The sequence below is a fragment of the Oryzias melastigma genome, linkage group LG22 (assembly GCF_002922805.2).
Source record: "Oryzias melastigma strain HK-1 linkage group LG22, ASM292280v2, whole genome shotgun sequence".
NCBI classification, from domain to species: domain Eukaryota; kingdom Metazoa; phylum Chordata; class Actinopteri; order Beloniformes; family Adrianichthyidae; genus Oryzias; species Oryzias melastigma.
Window position 1 is genome coordinate 7388683 of NC_050533.1, and position 22767 is coordinate 7411449.

The window sequence follows — 22767 nt, forward strand, 5'->3', positions numbered from 1 at the left end:
TCAGTTTGTGTTTCCTTACGAGAAATCGGTTCTATGGATTTATTGCTTCTTAAGTTAAATTTCCTTTATTTTTTTTATTTAGGTACCCACTGATCATTGATCCATCAGGCCAAGCTACTGAATTCATAATGAATGAATACAAGGAACGCAAGATCACCAGAACCAGCTTCCTGGATGATTCCTTCAGGAAGAACCTGGAGAGTGCTCTTCGTTTTGGAAACCCACTGCTTGTCCAGGTGGGAGCAGCTACAGTGCAGCAGCTGTCTTTATTGTGAGCTTGATTTCACAGATACAGTGCAGATTTATTAAAAATGTGTTACTTTCTAAGGATGTGGAAAGCTACGACCCCATTCTGAACCCAGTGCTAAACAGAGAAGTCCGCAGAACTGGAGGGCGTGTCCTCATCACTCTCGGAGATCAGGATATTGACCTGTCGCCTTCCTTTGTTATCTTCCTCTCCACGCGTGACCCAACGGTAAACCGATGGTTGGACTCAGCTTTAAGCTCCTTTTTTTAGTCAAAAAGCCAATATTTAATACCTGATTCTTGGTTCTTTGTTTTCAGGTTGAATTCCCACCAGATCTGTGCTCTCGTGTTACATTTGTGAACTTCACAGTGACTCGTAGCAGCCTTCAGAGCCAGTGTCTCAACGAGGTCCTCAAGGCTGAGAGACCTGACGTGGATGAAAAACGATCTGATCTCCTCAAACTGCAGGGTAAGATCGACTGATGTTGATGAGTTTGGTGAAACCACTGAGTTATATTGCTAAAGACGCTACACTAGCCATTTTACCATTGTCCGAGATACGCAAGGACCGACGCCATATTGGATAGGGCAATAAACAATGAGACATGGCTGAGCAGATGCAGTAAAATTACCAAAAATGCTTAATTTTAGTCTAATTTTAAAAGGAAAAAACTCTGATCATCACAAAAATAAGCTTTAGGTCGTGGTATTAATGTTTTTTGTACAAAGTCCAACAGATAAATGACATTTCAAGCTTTTCTATAAATACATAGGTTATTTATAAAAAAAATTAATACATATCTTCCTAAAATGTTTTCTTTAAGTTCTTCTTTATCAGCTGATAACAATAATTTACTTGTGAAAAGTTGCATTCTTGTTTTTCCAGCTCTGTTTGTGCAATTGTAGCAAAGCAGTAAACAGACATATAGCCCCATCCAATATGGCGTCTAACTTTGCGCCTACATATTTAATTAGGTGAAACTGTAATCATTAAATGACTTCCTGCCACTTCCAGGTGAGTTCCAGTTGCGCCTTCGTCAGCTGGAAAAATCTCTCCTGCAAGCCCTAAATGAGGTCAAGGGTCGCATCCTTGACGACGACACGATTATCACCACACTGGAGAACCTTAAGAAGGAGGCAGCGGAGGTGACCAGGAAAGTGGAGGAGACAGATATAGTCATGGCTGAGGTGGAGGCGGTGTCGCAGCAATACCTGTCGCTGTCTTCCGCCTGCAGCAGCATCTACTTCACCATGGAGGCCCTCAACCAGGTCTGAACATGCTAGAATGTTTGGTCTTTGAGTCCTTTTGTAGAGGGAAAAAAATAAACTGTTGTTTGGCTTTTCAGATGCACTTCCTATACCAGTACTCGCTGCACTTTTTCCTGGACACATACCACACAGTGCTGTACGAAAACGCCAATCTTAAGGGCATCAGCGACCACTCGCAGAGACTTGCTGTCATCACCAAGGATCTTTTCCAGGTTTGAATGACAGCTTTTTTAAAAATCATGTTCTTAAAGTCCCCAACCTTTTTCAAACAGACTGGTTTAATGTCAGACTTATTTTGTATTTTTTTTTTAGCTTTCAGTATTTTTTAAGCTAATCTTCATCTTTAAAATAACTATTTGTTCACTAAATTTTCTGCAGGAACCATCAAAATGTGATGTAGATTTTCCCCTAAACCATAACTGTCAAAGCAGAAGACACAATATCAGACACTAATATGATCCTTTCAAATAGATTTGGTTTTTGCTAGCTTGAGGTTTTAAAATTTAGCAGTTTAAGAAAGTAGCAGATGGATTTTCAACAACTTTACACATCCCAAGAATGAGCTGGATGTGGGGGGGGGGGGTCTAGTTGTTTTCCAAAAATAAAACTTCACTCAGAATTAAATTATAAGCAAAATGGAAAAAAAAATGTGGGGTATTTTTTGTTTGTTTGTTTTTCCTCCCTGCACCAACTGTCCCACAGACTGGTACCAGTCTCCAGCTCTGGGGTTGGGAACCACTTCTTTCTAAGACAGACAGCAAACATTATCATGTCTCTTGTTTGGCTCCAGGTGGCGTTCAACAGAGTGGCCCGAGGTATGCTGCACCAGGACCACATTACCTTCGCCATGCTGCTGGCGAAGATCAGCCTAAAGGGCATGACCAGGTAAAATACAAACATTAATAAAGAACCAGGAGTGTCCAACTATCGGGTTAAACACAAATAATAAATTGCAAATTGTTGATTACCTGGATCAAGTGTGCTTGGCAAATAAGAAGCTTCAATTGCTGTTTGGTTGAAAAACATGTAGGATACCGGCCCTGGAGGCCTGGATATGGGAAGTCTGTCTCAAATTGTTTTTATGTGTTAATTTAGAATTTTATTTTTTTTTTTTTCTCCCTTGATGGTGTAAGGGTTGGAAGTCACAAAACCATTTTTTTGTTATATTTCAATCATTTACTTTACCAGAATTTAAATAAAAATATCTCAAAATGAGACTTTTCACAGCAATTATTTGGTTTGTTTAAAAATAGATACATTTTGGCAGGTTATAGATCACATGACACTATCCCAAGCAATCAGTTTTATTGCATGCTACTATAATATTTTGTTCTCCTTATTTTTGCAGTGAGCCATCATACGATGCTGAATTCCAGCACTTCCTGCGTGGCAAAGAGATCGTTCTGACGGGAACGGTGCTGCCCAAAGTCAAAGGTCTCACTTCTGATCAGTGTGAGGCGATGGTCCGACTCAGCCGCCTGCCTGCTTTTAAGGACCTTGTGGCCAAAGTTGAGGCTGACGAGGTGCGGGTGACTTCAAAATGATGAGACTTCCAGTTAGTGCATAAACTCTAATTCTAACCTTTCTTTTTTTAGCAATTCTTCATGTGGATTGAGAGCAACACTCCAGACCTGGCAGTTCCTTACCTGTGGTCTGAGGAAAAGCCGTCAAGTGAGTTTAGGAACTATTGCTGTGAATGCATTATGTTATAACCAAAGAATGACAAATTGTGAATCTGTCTCTGCAGCTACTGTTGGTCAAGCCGTACACCAACTGCTGCTGATCCAGGCTTTCCGTCCGGACCGCCTGCTGGCCATGTCGCACATCTTTGTCTCCAAGGTCCTGGGAGAGACTTTCATGAACATCATCGAGCAGCCTCTGGACCTGGCTAACATTGTGGACAGTGAGGTACTGTTAAAGGCTTCTTCAGTCTGATTACTGATCTGCAGCTCAGTTTTATGCTGCTAACATCCATGGTCTTGTTTGTAGGTGAAGCCCAGCACTCCGGTGTTGATGTGTTCTGTTCCTGGTTATGACGCCAGCGGTCTGGTCAGAGATTTGGCTGCCGAGCAGAACAAACAGATTACATCCATTTCTATTGGTAAGAAATAATCTTTTTTGACACCTAAAAAAACACTGAGAAAAATCCAAAAACTCAAATGTTTTCATATGTTTCCTGTCAACAGGTTCAGCTGAAGGATTCAATAAAGCTGACAGAGACATCAATACTGCTGTCAAATCTGGCAGGTGAGGTTTCCCGTTGGATTTTTATTCTCTCTTCTCTTCCTTCAGATTCATCTGTTAATCAGACTTCTTGTTTTCCAGGTGGGTGATGCTGGAGAATGTCCACCTGGCTCCAGGTTGGCTGATGCAGCTGGAGAAGAAGCTTCACTCGATGCAGCCTCACGCCAGCTTCAGGCTCTTCCTCACAATGGAGATCAATCCAAAGGTAAAACACTTCACTTATCAACATTTTTATTATCCTAAAAAAAAAATAAAAAACAACATTTACTCTTCCCGTTTCTTTAAACGTTGTATTTTCCTGAAAGGTGCCCGTGAATCTGCTTCGTGCCGGTCGAATCTTCGTCTTTGAGCCTCCTCCTGGTGTCAAGGCCAACATGCTCAGGACTTTCAGTAGCATCCCCGTGGCTCGCATGTGCAAGGTTATGAGACCTCTACATGCAATAAAAGCTAAACTGAAATTCAGTCAGATTATTTATATAGATTATCTTTTTCCTCACGTTTCTGTAGGCTCCCAATGAGCGCGCCCGTCTTTACTTCCTGCTGGCCTGGTTCCACGCAGTCATTCAGGAGCGCCTGCGGTACGCGCCACTCGGTTGGTCCAAGAAGTACGAGTTTGGAGAGTCGGACCTGCGCTCTGCTTGTGACACCATTGACACCTGGTTGGACGACACAGCCAAGGTTGGGGATGACTGCAGAAATATCTGTCATGACTTTAAAAGTAAACTACCACTAAAATGGTTGTTTTCCAACTTTTTACTCATGAACGCCACAGGGTCGTCAGAACATCGCACCAGACAAGATACCCTGGGCAGCTCTGAAGACCCTGATGGCTCAGTCCATCTACGGGGGTCGCATCGACAACGAGTTTGACCAGCGGCTGCTCATCACCTTCCTGGATCGCATCTTCACGAAGGGAAGCTTCGACAGCGAGTTCAAACTGGCTGTAAAGGTGGATGGGCACAAAGACATTAAGATGCCTGATGGCATTCGGTCGGTAGTGGTCCACTTCTTAATTCATACGTTTTATAATGATTCAGCACTAAAAATTTGATTTTTTTTTTTTTTTTCCTCTACAGTCGTGAGGAGTTCATGCACTGGGTGGAGATGCTTCCTGACACTCAGACTCCATCTTGGCTGGGGCTGCCGAGCAACGCTGAGAAGGTTTTGCTGACCACTCAGGGTATGTTGGAGCCGGCGATATCGGTCTAATCAGATCTTCTAAATTTAAAAAGCTTCAATTAATCCTAAAGGCAATAAATTTGATGGTCATCAGATTTAGAAGTGAGCTTTAAACTAGTGCTGTCACACGATTATTTTAATTAATCTTTACTTGTAAATAATTATTCTTAATTTTAGTTGCAAATATTTTTTTACCTATAAAATTGTTGTAAAAAGCCTCATTTTGGGTGTGGGACTGTAAAAGTGCCATAACAGGTTATACTTTACCATAACAGACTTCCAAATTTACTTTTACTTCACCAAAGGGGATTTTTTTTTCCTCCTAAATCTTAACAATTTTGAAAAAATACATCAATCACTTTTCGCACAGAGGTGTCCCAATAAAGTGTTTAGTGGTGCAAAATTAGAAAATCAAATACCTTCATTAATTTTGCTTAGTTATGACATATTCCAGATAAATTACTTTAAAAGTCCCATTCTAATGTTTATTAAATGTAAAATATATTTTATTTGTAATTCAGAAAATTTAGGATATTGAAGTTGATGTTTTCATTTCAAATTGAAGATAAATGTTGGCGATTTTTAAGGATAAAAGTTGTTTGAGAGTCTTATAAGACAGTATTAATAATATAAAAGTATGTGTGTCTTTTAGCCACAACACCTAAAATAAAAGCAGGTTTGAAGAGGACTTAACAGTTACACATGTAAATCTTAATTAATATTTTACAAGTTTATGAGTTATGTTGAAAGTATTTGGAAAAAAGAAGAGACGTGGAAACTTTTGTAAAAGGTTTTAAAAGTCTTAAATTTGTTTTCTTTTGGCCACCATTTTTTTTTTTTCCTTTTTCTAGTCATTTATTCACTCATCTCTAACGTATTAACTGTCTTTATTCCAGCATCTTAGATCTTTCTCGGTCTGGTCAATGACGAGATCTTTTCATCTGCTTTGGTCAGAAAACTGCAGTAACAAAGAACACGTTAAGAGCCTTCCTCAGCTTTTGCTCATCCTCTCATCTCTACAAGTATTAATCATCAACATGGTGCAGTTTAGCCCTGCCTGTAACGATGTATTTTAAGTCTTCTTTAAAGGATGGGTGTGTTTACCCTCACCCTCCAGCAGCTGTATTTCACAGCCATCATGTTGCTTCGCTACGACTCCCTCCCACTCCCAGATTAGGGTTTTTAAACATCCCACATTCCTATTCCCCCTCAGCTCTCCTTCCATCCACGTTTGAGTTTTATCCTCACTCCCATCCACTGATATTTGCATCCTCCCCAGGATTGTGTCCCGCAACTCCTCCCCTCAATCCTTCCTTCAGCTCCCCTTTAAACCTGACTCCTCATTTTGGGTTTTTGTTTTAGGAACAGAATCAGAAAATTGTTTTATCCTCCTGGTGATTTTGTTGTTTATAATTATTGCCTGTTGCCCTGTATGTGTTTTTACTTTAAAACCCTCTACTAATTTTTCATGCAATACTTTTGTTTACAAACCCTGGAGGTAAGTGGTTTGTTTCTGTTCCACAATTAATTTCTTCTTACCCCTACCCCCCCCAACGCGGCCTTGTCTTTCACTCCTCCACCACCCCCCCTCTCTGCACACCTCTCTGCTGGGCTGCACAGGCACTGACATGATGGGTAAGATGCTGAAAATGCAGATGTTGGAGGATGAGGATGACCTCGCCTACGAGACGGAGAAGAAGGAGCGCACCTCCTCCACGTCCGACGCCCAGCCGGCCTGGATGAGGACCCTCCACACCACCGCCCGCAACTGGCTGCAGCTCATGCCACAAACGGTGAACCCGCTGAAACGCACGGTGGAGAACATCAAGGTGAGGGCAGATGTTGGCAAGAAAACCTGCAAAATAAGCAGTTTGAAAACTCTTTTTTTATATCAGTTAATAGTTAAGGTATAGAAGTGTTTTGTACGATGGACTTTTAGGGGCCAGTTTACTATTTTTTTTTTAATTACGACTTTAAATCTAATAAATTTACAAGAAAAAAGCCGTAGCTGTTAAATTATGAGAATTAAGTTGTATATTTATGACTTTAAAAGTTATAGGCTAAATTTATTACTTTTTTCTATTGAATTTACTTGTTTTAAAGTCGTAAGTTTATTATTTTAAATCTAATAAATTTATGAGGAAAAAAGTGATAAAATAACGAGAAAAGAACCAAAGTTATGTGTTTATCTGAGCTGTCCTCAAAGCGTTAGGTGTCAAAAACAAAGAAATTATTTTGGTGACTCAAAATCAAATTATTATTAGTGTAGCTGACTTTCTTGGGTTTGGTGTCAGTAATGCAGAGATTCATAAGTAAGATAAGGAACTCGGGGACACACTTTTGGAAGAATACAACTTTATTCTCTTCCCTTTTCATTCACATACCCAGAAGTCCATTCGTCACCTGATGTCATATAAAGCCTCGTTTCCACTGAGTGGATTAGAACAATACGGGAAACGAGACAGAAGGAACGCCAAAGGAGAATGAAAACAATGTAACATATTGTACGTTCCCCCCTCCATTTAAAACGCCCAGTTTCAACACAAAACGTCAAAGATGAATGAGAATAGTCTGTTGGCACAAGAGCATTAAAAATTCAGAAGTCTTGGTCTCTTCAGATGGAAGCATCACACAGATTTGGAGAAGATCTTGTCTTTCTTGGACTAAGAGAAAGTGGACAGCTGCAGGGATATCACTGGCTTCATCATCGTTCACTGCAGAGATCCTGCAAGCTGTCCATCAATCAATAACGCATAAATCAAACAAAGAAGCTTCCAAACATTTGTAACGTAACAAACATTCAGCTTACATGTTGAAATCCAAGACGCTTTGACAGTTTAGTCAAGCTGGATGGGGTTCACTCGCTTGACTGGCTCACTTCCAACTTTAATCTTGTAAATGTATGACTTTGAATCTTGTTTTTTTGTAGCCCTAATATTCTGTTGTAGTATTGCAATTTTAATTTAAAAAATATATAACAGGGCCTTTGTTCTATTTTTCCTGTACATAAAAAAACTGGTGATTTTTGTTCTAATTTTTTGTTTTGTGTTTTTTGAGCATTTTGTTTTTTAAGAACTACAAATATTGTGACGACATTTAGCAGGTGGCTCGAGGCAGCATTTGTAATGCGGAGGCGTCAGTCGCATTTTCACATAATACACTGCAGCTGTGAAGGTTTTAAAAAAAAAAAAAGTTAAAATTTTATTGTGACCGGACGATTTCTCGCTAAAAGTTAATATCGGTCAGAGGTCGTCGGGGCACAATTTTTTTTCCCATAAGTGGGAAATTTTCTCTTCTGGTTTTGATTCATTCATTCAGTCCCTGCCACACTCTCAATGTCCTCTTTGTCCAAACTCCAGGACCCGCTGTTCCGCTTCTTTGAGCGTGAGGTGAAGATGGGTGGAAAGATGCTTCAGGAGGTCCGTCAGGATCTGTCCGACGTGGTTCAAGTCTGTGAGGGCAAGAAGAAGCAGACCAACTATCTGCGCACACTCATCAGTGACCTTGTGAAAGGTTAAACACGTTTCTCTTTAGCTTATAATTGAATCATCTTGATTTGAACACATTTGCATAAATCATGACACTGTAAATGACTCATGGCCTTTTTTGCAGGCATCCTTCCTCGCAGCTGGTGCCGCTACACTGTTCCAGCCTCCATGACCGTCATTCAGTGGGTGGCAGACTTCAGCGAGAGAATCAAACAGCTGCAGCAGATTTCCCAGGCGGCTGCTGGAGGAGGAGCTAAGGAGCTAAAGGTACAATTTCAATAAAAAAAGTAACAAATTCAGACTTTCAAATACTCCCATAGTGTAATGCTGCTTTTGCCTCATTTCAGAACATCCATGTGTGCTTGGGAAGCCTGTTCGTGCCAGAGGCCTACATCACCGCCACTCGCCAGTATGTGGCGCAGGCCAACAGCTGGTCTCTGGAGGAGCTTTGTCTAGAGGTCAACGTCACCAACACTCAGAGTGCTGCTTTAGACGCCTGCAGCTTTGGAATCAAAGGTCTGAGTACACACATTGCTTTTAATTTACAACAGGAAACAAAAAATGTTGTTAATACAACATCGGGATGAGATTAATTGTAAAATACAGTTAAATGTAATGGATTTTGTACAGCTCCTCTTTCCTGTTAATGTTTGCTTTGGCTTGATGGTTTCCTCTGCTCTCTCTTTGGGGCAACCTACAAAATAAGGCTTCTAGAAACAATATTAACGTATGTTGACGATTACAGGTCTGAAACTGCATGGAGCTACTTGCACCAACAACAAGCTGTCCCTGTCCACCTCCATCTCCACTGAACTGCCTCTCACGCAGCTGCGTTGGATCCAGCAGAGCAACGCTGAGAAGAGACACATGGTAAGATCATCACATTTTAAGTGTTTTACATTTTTGTGTTGGAATCTTTCATTCTCTGTTAACTTATTTTTTGTCCCTACAGGTGACTCTACCCGTGTACCTGAACTTCACCAGATCCGATCTGATCTTCACGGTTGATTTTGACATCGCCACTAAGGAGGATCCCCACAGCTTCTACGAGCGTGGAGTTGCTATTCTGTGCACTGAATAAACAGTCATTCCTGAAGAGCGAAAAAAAGTCTAGATCAGCGTAACCCCATTTAATCACTTCTGTTAAGTTCTAGTAGTTGTAGTCTCCTGTATTCTTAATCAAACTTAACTTAGTCGGTCACTAGCAGATTTGTCCTGTTCGTAGTGTTTTGAGGAAGTGTTTTAGAAGGTTATAGGAATGTCGTCAGCTGGTAAATGAAAGTCATTCAGCTTGTTGGAATGTGGAAAAAGTGAAGAAGCAAAAATGCATTTTGGTTAAAGAAAGATGAAACTGAACGGTTTTAAGAGGAAAGTTTTAAGACTGAATAAAAAATCATTGGAATGAACAAAGTTTGTTTTCTGAGTACTTTATCCCTCAATTGTCCATTTATTGTTGCTTAATATCAAAGAAATAATTGTGCCAAAGTGCAGGGGTGTCGAACTCAGGGGGACAAAATCCAAAACGCACTTTAGGTCACGGGCCGAACAAGTTAAAGGTTTATTTAACAAATAAATTAAATTGTTAAACCCTTAAAAACATTTTTTATTGTGGGTAAAAATAGACAGGAATATTATTCCTTATTGCTTAAACCTTTAACAACTTTCAATATTTTGCTCTAAATTATATCCTGTCAAAATTATTCAAGCTAGAAATAAAGTAACTACCGGTACTAAAAGAAAAAAACCCTAAAATTTCTTTACTTCTATATCATTTTATATGAAAAATTAAACAAATATCCCAAAAGATCATGCTCTCCGTAAAAAATATCCTGTCAAAATTATATGTATTATATAGGAAATCGACTATTCTGGCAACACTGGCGTTCGGCAAGGCAGCTGATGGGATTTGTTAATTCTGTAGTGATGGTCGCAGACACATTGGGCCTGCTGTCAGATCTGGAAGTCCAAGGATTTGTGGGATATTGTTCCCTTTACCGGTCTGGGCGGGTGTGGGTTTTGTTGTCTGGCTGTTTTGCCCTAATCTCTCTGCCTCCACAATTGTACTGCTGCTTCAATATGTTAGCAAGATAACATAAAATGATCTGGAGGGCCGAATATTATTACCAGATCCGGCCCCTGACTTTGACTCATGTAATGTAAGAAAGAAAGTGGTGCAGATTTGGACTTTTACAAAAATATTTTTTCCATCATGTAATGACAAACATTTTGGAAATATTACTCAAATTAGTGATAGTTTCATAGAAAAGCTTATTACTGAAGGTAATTAACTTTTGTTTGCAATAAAATTACAAGGAGAAATTGAAAAATAGAAAACAGTTGATTGGCTTACAAAAAAAAAGACTTTACTTAAAAGGCTTTAACAAATTAGAAACACTACTTATATTTTTGGTAATCTGTAAAAGTTACACTTCAGTTGAGATTTTACTCAAATTAGTTTGGAAAACTCTTTAAATATATAACCATAATTTTACTAGTACAAACAAGTTTTAATGGAAAAAGAAAATGTTGCTATACATTACAGTATCTGAATTCCATTAAAGTGCTTTTTCAAGTACATCAGTCCTTAAGTCAACATCAACAAAAGCGATCAGATTTATCACTCTTTCTCCTCCTCCGTTGTAACACACTGCTTTTTGCTCGGTCGTGAATCCACCACCTCTACTGCAGAAAAATTCACTTTTCTTTTCCACAGAGATTTGAATTTGCAGGAGCTTTCTGCTGAAGACGAAACTGCAGGTGTGATGGGAGTGGAGGATCTGGATCCGTACAAACCCGAGTCACCGAGCTGACATTCTGTATCCATGCTGTAAATGTGCTGCAATGAGTGTGATTCACTTTCCTCTGTAATCATCTTACAATCAATGCTGTCAATATGACACGGTGACGTGTCGAGCTCACAGTCCCACAGGTCAGAGTCAGTGTGGTACTTCATCTGGACGTCACTCCCATCTCTCATTTCATTCCTCAGCATTTCTCTCTGATTTAAGGCGGATCGTCTTCTTTGACTTGAAAAGGGAAATCCCGCTCCACCATTCCTCCTCTGTCTTGTTTTTCTGCTGGAGACTTCAATGTTCGACTCTGAATCTTCTGAGCTCCCATCATATGGATCCAACAACTACAATAAGAAACAAACATTTAAAGAGCATAATGCACAAGTCGTAAATAAATAATAGGAAGAGGAGGTTTCACCAAGGAGTAACAGACACATGATCTTGAAGGCTTAGTGTGTATCTGCTGTGAGGTCTCAGGCTCCGTTGCACTCCTTGGACATGCCTTCACATATAAATCGATTTATAAATCACAAATTGCATTTTAAAAGTTTGGATCGTAAATAAAAACAATACCACAACGCTGGTTTCTGGCCATCTGGAGCTGATTTCTGAGTCAGAGTCTGTGCTGGATCCCACTTTGCACATCTCCTGACACAGCAGAAGTCACGAGTTTTAATGGGTGTGTCACAGATGAGTACAAGAAAACACAACCTCACTGTTCTTACCATGTACTTGACAGTCAGCTGGTCCACGTTGCTCGATGCATGTCTGTCGGCGTGGGCTGATGCAACAAAAATTCAATTACACATTTGATTTTTTTTCCATTATCAACTGTAAATTATCAAATTCACACCATCTATTAGTTTTTTTCCCTTTCTTCAAAAAAGTTTTTTTAAAAAGGTAAAAACTGTAAAAAAGTAAATTTTCTGATTCAGAAAATAAAATTTATCACCAAAGCAATTTATTTTGAAGTTTATTGAGCTTACTATTTTATATTAAAAACTAATAAGAGTGGACACATACAAAAATGTGTAGTTTCTTTTTTCAAATATGATTTTTTCTTCTAAATGCATTTAAATTAGACAATTAAAACACTTAAGTTACAAGAAAAATAGTATTAACAGGAAATACTGCAATGCATACCTAGAAATGAGGGTTGTCGTCTTTTCCTACATGCCATGATAACCGCTGTGTTTTATTAACTTCTTAATTATAATGTTTTAACTCTACTTAATTTAAGAAGAAAAAACACAAATAAAAATAAACTTACACCACATTATAATGTATTTTTCAGCAAAATACCTAGCTAGTCAAGCAAAAAGGTAGCAGGTGCACTTGATTTATTCAAAAAAATGAACACACGTGAGTTTAAATTGCTACCAGAAAAAGATTCGCATATAGTCAAATTGTGACATCCGGTTGCTGTTTTTCAAAATAAAACACATAGACAGCATACGCAGTTTATATTTTTTAATCACTTGCAATTTCTTTTCTTTTTTGTTTTATTTATTTATTGCTTGTTTTCCTTTTAAAAATTTTGCTTACTTGTGGATACATTATTTAAAAAGAAAAAAAAGCTTCACTTTTAAAAGAAACGCAGCCTCCTTTTGCATTATATCACATGTCTTAAATATGTTTTAAGCAATAATTGATTATAATGAGGAGTAAATAATTATTCATCTCCGTTAATGTGCTAAAATGTTATTTTCGCTCCGCTTCGATCCAGTTCCTCGCAGAGCCATTGGGGGGATGAGCGAGTCGGAATACCCGCTTCCATGTCTGCGTAAGATCCGGCTGGGAGGACAGGGATGAATGTTAATTTCAAAGATGGCGGCGGAGGGAGGAGGGAAGGAGATGAACGAAATTAAAACTCAGTTCACCACTCGGGAAGGTGTCTATAAACTCCTCACTCACTCTGAATACAGCCGTCCGAACAGGGTGCCTTTCAATTCGCAAGGCTCCAACCCCGTTAAGGTCTCCTTCGTGAACGTCAACGACCAGTCGGGTAACGGCGACAGGATCTGTTTCAATGTGGGCCGTGAGCTTTACTTCTACATCTACAAAGGCGTTAGAAAGGTAGCGTGCTAACTCTGCTAATGTCGACGGAGATTTGACATGCTGGTGGTTCATGTACATTACTCTTGCCTATGCTGTTGCTGAAGGTTACGGTGGTCCGTGTTGGGGAAAATAACTTTGGCAGGTGCTTGACTTTGAAATTAGCTTGTAGCTAGCCTGTTAGCTGCAGGCATAGATAAGTTAGCCTGCTAGCGCAATTTGCTAACCTTAGCCACATTAGCACTCCGAGGCCGAGGGCTAAACTCTTTTCCCTCTTCCGTTATCATGTTTTGCTTGGTAGCAGGTTATTTATGACTTTGGAAATGAATGTTTTGTTTCAAGACATATTGCTGTGTATACGTACTTTATGAAAAAATATGACAAAATGTATCCTTGATGAAAGCTAAGTTGCTATCCGTAACACCTGTCGACTGTCCTGTACTGATCTATGTTGATCAACAATTGATTCCCATTCAGACTGGGGCAGTCACGTGTTTAACATAATAACCTGATTATCCCAAACTAGAATAGTCTCGCGCTGTCATGACTGACCTGGAAGTCCACCTGTTAAATCAGAGAATGTTTATCTCCTTTAAACAGTAACTCACAACATTTTTAAAAGTTAAGAGAACTCTAAAACGCAGTAATGTCAAATATTTGACTAAAATGTGATTGGATGATTTAATTTCTGTATCTAAGTTGACTCTCATCCATCATCCTCCTTCATCCAGAGTAAAAACAAAGGAATAAACACTAACTCAATATGTAGCATCAGAGGGCAAAATAAGGGTGCATCCTGGTTAGGTCCTCAATGCATGACATTTATAATGGCTAAAATGACCATTAAGGCAAACTTACTTTACTGTATCAATCTGGATTTAATAATAATTTAATATAAGTATTTTATTAAATACACAACTTATTGTTCCTGGTTTAATTTGCTTAGTGCAGCTCCAGACAACCTAATTTCTAGCTTTGTACACAAGTTGAATGTATGTATATATATATATATATATATATTTCCAAACCAAACAACACTAATAATTTTTATATTTATATATATTATATTTTATATAAGGATCTAATTCAGTGCAGTTTAAGCTTGGATTTCCTAATGACATTTAATACATTCTCACTGACCTATTTATATATTTTTAAACTGTATATTTTTCAGCTTTAAGCAAATAATTTTGTTCCTGGAACAATATATGATGAGCCTTTAGCTAAAAATAATAGTTTCCTGGAAATCACACGAGGACTGATTTCCATTAATCACCACATGGTGTCTGTTCTGGTTAAGAATTGTGATGGAATTACCCACAAGTTATATTCTAAATGAATAAGCGTTTTTGTGGTTTTAGGTTGTTGTTGCTGTTTTTTTTATTTTATTATTTTATAGAGTTGTTTTCCTGTATCCAGATCTGTCCTTTTTTGCTTTGTCAGCACTGAAGTTGAGTGGAGATGAGTACTTCCTTAGGAAAAACTGGTTGACAAGAATCAGCTGACTCTTCATTTGAAGCACCACAACCTTTTTAACGCTTAAAGTATTAAATATGTGTGCTATGGAAGTAAAAAGCAGGATTATAGAAGTTACTTTTGCATTGATCTAGTCCTTAATTCTGCTAAAAATCAAATGAAATATTCATAGTTTTTATAATTACAAGAATCCTAGTTTTGCAAGTGATAATTCATATTAAAGGATTAATTTATAAAGTAGTTAGATGTAAAAGTTACTTTGCCTTCTTCAAAAATGATTCAAGCTTTCATTTATTTTGACCTGCTTTGCTCTACCTTTCAACACTTAGCTAAGTATCAATTAATTGTTGATGACACACCATAATTGTTGTTAATATGATTCAAATGATTATTTTTTCTTCCCATGAAGCATCAAAAATACAAAGATGTACTAAATGCAACATTAATTTTAAAACTACAATTTTTTAACTGGTTTCAAAGTGGTTGTTATTGTTTACATAAATCTTAGTTTATTGTTCTTCTGGAACAGTACAATACAGTTCTATTACAGATTGAAGGTTTTTAGTTTAATTTTTGTGTAAACGTAAAACTATCGAATGTGTCTTCCTCATTTGTCACTTCTGTAAGCAGCTATTATCAGAAAATTAAAAATTTGAAATCTGCTCTTCGGTTATTAAAGACACCTGTTTAAAAGAGCTCATATTTTGAACCAAGCTGACTTTGTTTTTTTCTTTGTGTTTTATTCCAGCTGAGACTAGAATCCGTGTCTCCTCTCACTCTTGTTTATTGCTTCTAACCATGAACAGAAGTCCATTTCATCTCCCAGCAGAGTTGAGACTGATTTCTGCTGGTTGTCGTCACTCTAACCCATTATGCATTGTTTTGTTTGGTAAAAGCAAATCATTATGCAAAACTGTTTTTTTCTCTCATACATAAAAAACAAAGGGCATCTTGTATTTTTTTTCTTTCCAAGCACAATAATAAGATAAACAACAGCATGACTAACAACAAAATACCGGCATGTAAAATATGCTTAAAGAACATTATGTTCTATTGTCTTAATTCACCTTTTACATATACTTTCTTCTTTTGAGGGCATCCCTTTTTTATTACAGGAGAAGATGGTTTAAGTTGATGTGAATTTTTAGCAGATTAACGGGAGAATTATTTCTGAGATCTCCAATTTAGTTATACATCGTGTATTTTCAATAGAACAGATCTGGACTGTAAGCTGGCCAGTCAAGCACGTAAGCAGGCAAGTCATGCAGAATGAGGTCTTGTATTGTCCTGCTTAAATAACCATGGACGTGCTGGGAAGAGATGTTCACTTTTTGACTGAGAAGGTCTTTTTTTTTCTCCAAAGACCCTAAAACATTTTTTTGAAGTTTGAAATCTGCGCTGTGCCGAGATGCAACTTTGAACAGTTTGCAGATGTTCTAGATTGATGGTAAAAGTTGAGCAGAAGTGTCACACAAATGATAAATAATTTGCCATTATATAAACATATGTAATGAATATGCTGTTGTATTGCTTTTCTGCTTATATGTATATATATGTGCTTTTTCTATTTCTCATTTTGACTTAATTTAACTGAGGTAAAAAAAAAAAATCAGAAAATCATTCATGTGGAATCTTCAAGTAAATTCTTCGTATACTATATTTATTTAATCAAGTTTCTTTATGTATTCTTGTTTATTAACACAACTTTTGGGTCTTTTTGATATAAAATGCCCATAAGAGGGTACAACCTCTGTTCTTCAAATGTCAGTCTGAAGCACAAATAAATGAAAACCTTTGTCAAAAAGGGCAGTCGATGCAAAACCTATGCAAAACACCCCATAATCCCCCATCATTGTAGACATTGACACACATTTGTACAGTTTGCTATTGAGGAATACAACAGGATCTTCACTTTTAAGGAGTTTAAACACTGTTTGCTCTGTCCTTAGCACAGAAAGTACTATTTAGTATTCATGTTTTACTGTTTAAATTGTGTAAATATAAAAGTCCTAGTGCTCAAAGTGGTTTATTTTGCACTCTGTTGAATGAAAGTAAGCTGTTGCATTTTGATTAAAATGTGAAAGTGTTTGCTCTTGAGTCAGACTTCCTTTATGAAAAACTTTTTCCATTCTACCATAGTGCTGTAACTGTTGATGATTAACAAGTGAGGCTTTTAAAAAACTTACATTTTGAAGTTCCTAAAACTTTCGCTCATGAGCCTTTTAGTCGGCATGTTGGGATGAAAATGGAGATTTTCCATCAGTTGTTGGACATTTAGAGGTGTGTCTGCACTCTTTGATTTCACGCTCTCTGTATTTCAGGCTGCTGACTTGAGCAAGCCCATAGACAAGCGAATTTACAAGGGAACGCAGCCCACATGTCACGACTTCAACCACCTAACGGCAACAGCTGAGAGCGTGTCCCTGCTGGTGGGTTTCTCAGCGGGACAGGTACAGCTCATCGACCCGATCAAAAAGGAGACCAGCAAACTCTTCAATGAGGAGGTATGTCCCCCAAAAGAACATTGACTATTGATTGACTTTTAAGTGTTTTTTAATTGCTTTTTACTTCAGTTAGTCAGTAGCTCACTTGCACATAACAAATATTTATCCTTTTTTATTTTTTAATCCATAGGAGCAGCAACAGTTTTTTTTTGTTTTATTCTAGCACAATTTAAACTTGTCAAAACTAAATCTATTGTCTGCAAGAGGTCATCTTTATTAATCAATGCAGTACTTAGTCTTATGTCAGTACAATCATTTAAGTATTTTTTTAGATATTCTTTGAAAAAAGACAAAAATGTAATTACTTACTTTTCATTGACTTTATTTTTTCAAGTAACAATTAACTGAATCGTCACAAATAAGAAACATTTTTTTAAAGTGCACAAAAGTTTCCAATTTCTTCGAAGGAAAACCCATTTTTGCACAGAAGCAAAAATAAATAAAAGCAGAAAAAAGGGACATGATAAATGTTTTTTTATTGCCCACACAATATGTATAGTCATATCGCCTAGCACTCGTTTGGACGATAGAAAACAAAGACGTACTTGGATTTAGTTGTTTACAAGCAAATGTATCAGAATGGAGTGGAGCAGGGAGCTTGTGGCCCTCCCTGTGTATTTTCTACAACAAAAATAAGCTCTTTTTAAACAGCATTTTTGTGTCTGCTGACTCGCAACAATTTGAATAAATAAATATTCAGAAATGCAATTTTAATCTTAATTTTCTTTATACATGTCCTCTTTTTTTCAGAAAAATGCTTCAAAATGTTAAAAATGCAAATTTTCATCAGAGTGGGTCTTTAAGAAAATGACATCCTTAATTTTACACGATCTTTTTAATGCTCTGTGAAATTCAGGAACCAAATAATGTTTAGTGTTTAGAGTATTTGCGCTCCGCTTCATGTTCTCTAATATATTTTTCCGTCTTCTCTTTTTTTCTCTCCATGGCCAGAGGTTAATAGACAAGTCCAGAGTGACCTGTGTGAAATGGGTGACGGGCTCCGAGAGCCTGTTTCTAGTGTCCCATGCCAGTGGGAATATGTACCTGTACAACGTGGAGCACACCTGCGGCACCACCGCTCCCCATTACCAGCTGCTCAAACAGGGCGAGAACTACTCCGTGCACACCTGCAAGAGCAAATCCACTCGGAACCCCCTCCTAAAGTGGACAGTGGGCGAGGGGGCTCTGAACGAGTTTGCTTTTTCTCCAGACGGGAAGTTTCTGGCCTGCGTAAGCCAGGACGGCTTCCTACGAGTCTTCAACTTCGATGCGGTTGAGCTTCACGGCACGATGAAGAGCTATTTCGGGGGCTTGTTGTGCGTGTGCTGGAGCCCAGACGGAAAGTACATCGTAGCCGGCGGTGAGGACGATTTAGTGACCGTGTGGTCGTTCTTGGACTGCAGAGTCATCGCCAGAGGTCACGGCCACAAGTCATGGGTGAGTGTGGTAGCGTTTGATCACTACACCACCAGCGTGGAGGAGAGCGACCCCATGGAGTTTAGCGGCAGTGACGAGGACTTCCAGGATCAAATAATCCACTTTGGGCGAGACCGGGCCAACAGCACACAGTCTCGGCTCTCCAAGCGCAACTCCACAGACAGCCGGCCCGTCAGCGTGACGTACCGGTTTGGCTCGGTGGGCCAGGACACCCAGCTGTGTCTATGGGACCTCACGGAGGACATCCTGTTTCCCCACCTCCCGCTCTCACGGACACGAACTCATACTAACGTGATGAATGCTACTAGCCCTCCTGCGGGCGCCACAATAATCACTAACACGTCTAGTAACACTACCAACGGAAACAACAGCGGCGCCAACACCCCTGGCATCAACTCCCTCTCCACTGCTTTACCACGCTCCAACAGCCTTCCCCATTCAGCCGGCACTACAACCGCCAACAGCTCCAACAAGGCGAGCGGCGGCGGCGGCGGCATCAGCAGCGGCATCATGGACAGTGCCATCGCGACGGGCGTGAGCAAATTCGCCACGCTCTCACTCCACGACCGGAAGGAGCGCCACCACGAGAAGGACCACAAACGCAACCACAGCATGGGCCACATCAGCAGCAAGAGCAGCGACAAGCTCAACCTGCTGACAAAAACCAAAACGGACCCCGCTAAGACTTTGGGAACGCTGCTGTGCCCGCGCATGGAGGACATCCCCCTTCTGGAGCCCCTCATCTGTAAAAAAATAGCACACGAGAGACTAACTGTACTCATATTTTTAGAGGACTGTTTAGTGACTGCTTGTCAGGAAGGATTTATTTGCACATGGGCAAGGCCAGGCAAAGTGGTAAGTTCTTTTTAACATGGGAAAGCGAGAACGATCTTGTCAGACATACATAAATAAATAATAGATTTTTTTTTTAATTGTTTGGTGAACAATTTGTTGCAGTTTCTCACCCTGGAAGCAAGGGAATAGCATACTGTACACTTGCTTTTCATGTAAAATCTACTATAAATAAGCTTTTTTATTTTATTTTATTTTTAATATTGTCTTTTTGAGTGAAGTTTTCACTAACGCCATTTCTGACATAAAAGTAAATTGTTTTCTATTTTGTCACATTTTTTTTTATAGACTAATAATAGTTCAACCTCTAGATATCAAGTTCTGTCTTTGCTTCTATTTGGTGAAATGTACCTGGAACGAAAGGCCTTTCAGCTCCAAACGCCCGTCTGTTGTGTTAAAATACTGGAATTTATTTATTTTTGGGTTTCTGACTTCATCCATTGAAGACCACTAGTGGATTTAACCCTTTAACATTGGAGCTGCAGTGTTTATGTTCTTATATTTACTGTAACTTTTAAACCATTAACACAATAATTCCAGTAGATTCTGACTGAGAAAAGCGGCGCGAGCCGCTTTTCTCAGTCAGAATCTACTGGAATTATCGTATTGACGGTTGAAAACTTACAGCATGTTAAAGATTTTGTGTTTAACCTCTTAATGCCTGTTGTCTAAAATATGCGACAAACCAAATTAGCTATAAAATTACCTTAATGTAGCATTCTCTTAAAGCAAAAATATCTTTTTTATAGCTGGGAATAAATTCAGGCGTTAAGCGTCACTGACGACGCCTCAGGTGTTAAAGGGTTAATCTTTCCAAATTAACATTTAACTTTTTACAGGATTTGTGCTAATATTTAATGTTACTGACCGCCACTGCTTTTGACTAAAATTTAAAACTGACTTTAAAGTTCAACTTTATTAGTTGAACTGATTTAAGAAAAACAAAACGGATGTTTTCATAGAAAATGCATTATTCATTCATCAAATCTATTGTTTTTATCTTTTTAATGTCTATTTTTGGGCAACATAAACAGCTTTTCGAGGGGTTTTGTGTGTAACAATTGAAAGTTCCTCTTCAAAGCACTAGTTTTTCTAAACACTTTATTTTGATATTTAAAGGGTAACCAAACAGGGAAGTTGGGGGCTGACTCCGTCCACAGCCGAAATTTGAAAATCCAGTCAGAGGGGCGGGGCTTAGGAACAGGACTTTTCTCATTACTGGAGCTGCAAATTATGACGAGGGACATCTGTAGGATTTAAATGGTTTAACCAATCACGTAATTCAACTGTAATACCCGTTTAAACCTGTAGGGGGCAGCACACAGACAGTTTTTGACTATATTTTCAAGTTTATTTTAATTTGACCCACAGACGACACTTTTAAAGCCCCATTTATAGAAGCCAAACCACCAAAAAAAATTATTTAGGGTTTGGTTACCCTTTAAACGAACTGTGTTGAATCGGAAACCTCCAATCAAAACTGTGAAATTGTGAATCAAATCCATTGACTGTGATTGAATCGAAGCGGCAGTGATAACCCCGCCTTAGTTCACCGGCTAATGAAAATTTAAGCTTTTCTGATGATTCCACTTGAAAAGCATCGTTGCACTAAAACTGCCCACAGTCCAGCTTTCATGCTAATTGCACTACATTTGCCTTAAAAATCTGCAACTGCTTGCATGCTTTCAGCTTTATAATTGTGCATACTCTTGTGTACTTGTAGCTATTTTTTTTTCTTCATTTTTTTTATTTTAAATTGGCAACTTAACTGTTTAAATTGGAAATGATTACAAAAATACTTCTCAGGTGATTTTGAGAAGTTTAATAACTCTTAAGTAATATTCTCTGCATAGGATTTTCTCAGTGGAGCTACATGTTTGATTTTTCTTTTTTTTCTTTTTTTTTTGCTTCAGTGTGTGCACTTTCCCAATGCAAATCTCCTTGTTTTCCTTCTTCCAGGGTTTATTGTCATCCCAAAACCAAGCCAGCTCTCCCAGTGGAACAGTAGTATAGCCACAATATTTCTGCTGCTAAAGAACCCTGCAACCCAGAGTCTGATGCTGCTCTTCACCCCGCAAGCATTGCAAGTTTTCCTTTTCTTTGATTCCCCCCTCCCTGTCCCAGTTTTGTTGATTGCTTCTCTGTTTTTCGTTTGTCACTCACTTGTCTTAGAGGAGGAACGACCGGAGAAGTTACGGTGCAATTACCGAGTGTTGCGCTAATCTGTACTGTGGAGTTTTAACACATTTTAGACCCTTTTTTTTTATATATATATCTATCTTTGTTCTGTCAGATATCATCAAACCTATTTTTTTTTTTTGATCTGGAAACTAAGGCTGTTTAGATGCAATACAGATGGTAGCTTGGGATTGAAAGGACAGTTTTTCTTCCCAACATTCCCTTTATCCCTCGATGAGAAACCCTGCAGAGATCCAGGGACTGCAGTTACATTTACTATCCTTTTATGACCAAGTACTTCTGAAAGCATCCATCTCCATTCGCTCACTACTTCTGACCTTCCTCGAGTAGAATCTCCCTGTTGATAACTTTGCACTGATTTTGTTAGCTGTTTGTTGTTTTATAACTACTCTAATGGAACAAAAAAAAAGTGGGCTGAGGACTGCCTTGTTGCACCTGGCTTTAACCTCCTCAGTCTTTAAACCTGAATCTATAGAGCTGGATGCTGCAATCATAGTCTTTTTAAAAGAAAAAAAAAGGTTTGCACTTAAATTAGTTTATAAGAAGAAAATGGCTTTACATTTTTGGGTGTGCTCTGAATTCAGACGGCTAACACAGTATGTTGAGAGAATAAAATGAAAAAAAAAAAAAGAAATTAAAACCTTTATCTATTGAGCATTTATTTTAATATTATTTCAGATTCAAATGTGCTCTGTATCATAATGTGTATATTGTAATTAATTGATTTGATGGGGGCCTAAGCAAACTACCATTACTCCAGTGGAAGTTTTGTCATTGATAGTTATATTTCTAAAGCCTAAAATATACATATTAATAATATTAAAATAATCTTGAATACATCGGTTTGGGCTCTTTCTTTCTGCACTCACATGTTTCCATGCAACTTTTCCACAAGAATTCTTGACTTGTTTTTTTAAAACAATTATTTTATTTTAGATTTATATATTTTTTAAATTGCTAAACTAATTCTAGCATGTTTGGATTTTAGATTTGACAGCAAATTTTGATTTGGTTTGACAAGTTTTT

At 38.3% G+C, this 22767-nt stretch overlaps 3 protein-coding genes across 5 annotated transcripts in view; 2 read left to right on the forward strand and 1 right to left on the reverse strand.

Annotated features, from left to right (window-relative positions):
* dync1h1 (dynein, cytoplasmic 1, heavy chain 1) overlaps nt 1-9836 on the forward strand; it is a 33225-nt gene extending 23389 nt beyond the window's left edge. For both annotated transcript variants that reach the window (XM_024267656.2, XM_024267667.2), the window contains exons 57-78: nt 83-236; nt 329-475; nt 565-715; nt 1262-1515; nt 1593-1727; nt 2306-2400; nt 2864-3038; nt 3111-3186; nt 3263-3423; nt 3505-3616; nt 3702-3762; nt 3841-3964; nt 4065-4178; nt 4267-4437; nt 4532-4749; nt 4836-4939; nt 6559-6767; nt 8298-8451; nt 8551-8693; nt 8774-8942; nt 9172-9296; nt 9379-9836. In XM_024267656.2, the coding sequence (XP_024123424.1) occupies nt 83-236; nt 329-475; nt 565-715; nt 1262-1515; nt 1593-1727; nt 2306-2400; nt 2864-3038; nt 3111-3186; nt 3263-3423; nt 3505-3616; nt 3702-3762; nt 3841-3964; nt 4065-4178; nt 4267-4437; nt 4532-4749; nt 4836-4939; nt 6559-6767; nt 8298-8451; nt 8551-8693; nt 8774-8942; nt 9172-9296; nt 9379-9507 (3181 nt within the window). In that variant the 3' untranslated portion in view covers nt 9508-9836. The remainder of the gene's footprint in view (nt 1-82; nt 237-328; nt 476-564; nt 716-1261; nt 1516-1592; nt 1728-2305; nt 2401-2863; nt 3039-3110; nt 3187-3262; nt 3424-3504; nt 3617-3701; nt 3763-3840; nt 3965-4064; nt 4179-4266; nt 4438-4531; nt 4750-4835; nt 4940-6558; nt 6768-8297; nt 8452-8550; nt 8694-8773; nt 8943-9171; nt 9297-9378) is intronic.
* A 1019-nt stretch (nt 9837-10855) lies between these two features.
* LOC112145505 lies at nt 10856-12585 on the reverse strand. 2 transcript variants are annotated; one of them, XM_024270796.2, is made up of 5 exons: nt 12489-12585; nt 11944-11999; nt 11792-11866; nt 11637-11720; nt 10856-11562 (listed from the first exon to the last, which is right to left on the reverse strand). In XM_024270796.2, the coding sequence occupies exons 1-5, from the start codon at nt 12493-12495 to the stop codon at nt 11044-11046; spliced, it is 741 nt and encodes a 246-aa protein (XP_024126564.1). In that variant the 5' UTR covers nt 12496-12585; the 3' UTR covers nt 10856-11043. The 2 variants fall into 2 exon arrangements, with proteins under 2 accessions (XP_024126564.1, XP_024126547.1); XM_024270779.2 differs by having other exon boundaries at nt 10878-11562; nt 12362-12503.
* Nucleotides 12586-12955: 370 nt separating this feature from the next.
* On the forward strand, nt 12956-22580 carry wdr20a (WD repeat domain 20a). Its single transcript, XM_024270770.2, has 4 exons — nt 12956-13294; nt 17071-17253; nt 18205-19545; nt 21502-22580. The coding sequence occupies exons 1-4, from the start codon at nt 13031-13033 to the stop codon at nt 21553-21555; spliced, it is 1842 nt and encodes a 613-aa protein (XP_024126538.1). The 5' UTR covers nt 12956-13030; the 3' UTR covers nt 21556-22580.
* Nucleotides 22581-22767: the final 187 nt, after the last annotated feature.

Coding starts and splice junctions, on each gene's coding strand:
- LOC112145505 (XM_024270779.2), bottom strand. CDS start 12,398: ATGGCATGTAGGAAAAGACGACAACCCTCATTTCTAG. Junction 11,721..11,791: donor GGCCAGAAACCAGCGTTGTG/GTATTGTTTTTA, acceptor TTATATGTGAAG/GCATGTCCAAGGAGTGCAAC. Junction 11,563..11,636: donor CATGTGTCTGTTACTCCTTG/GTGAAACCTCCT, acceptor TTCTTATTGTAG/TTGTTGGATCCATATGATGG.
- wdr20a (XM_024270770.2), top strand. CDS start 13,031: ATGTTAATTTCAAAGATGGCGGCGGAGGGAGGAGGGAAGGAGATGAAC. Junction 13,295..17,070: donor TCTACAAAGGCGTTAGAAAG/GTAGCGTGCTAA, acceptor TCTGTATTTCAG/GCTGCTGACTTGAGCAAGCC. Junction 17,254..18,204: donor GCAAACTCTTCAATGAGGAG/GTATGTCCCCCA, acceptor CTCCATGGCCAG/AGGTTAATAGACAAGTCCAG.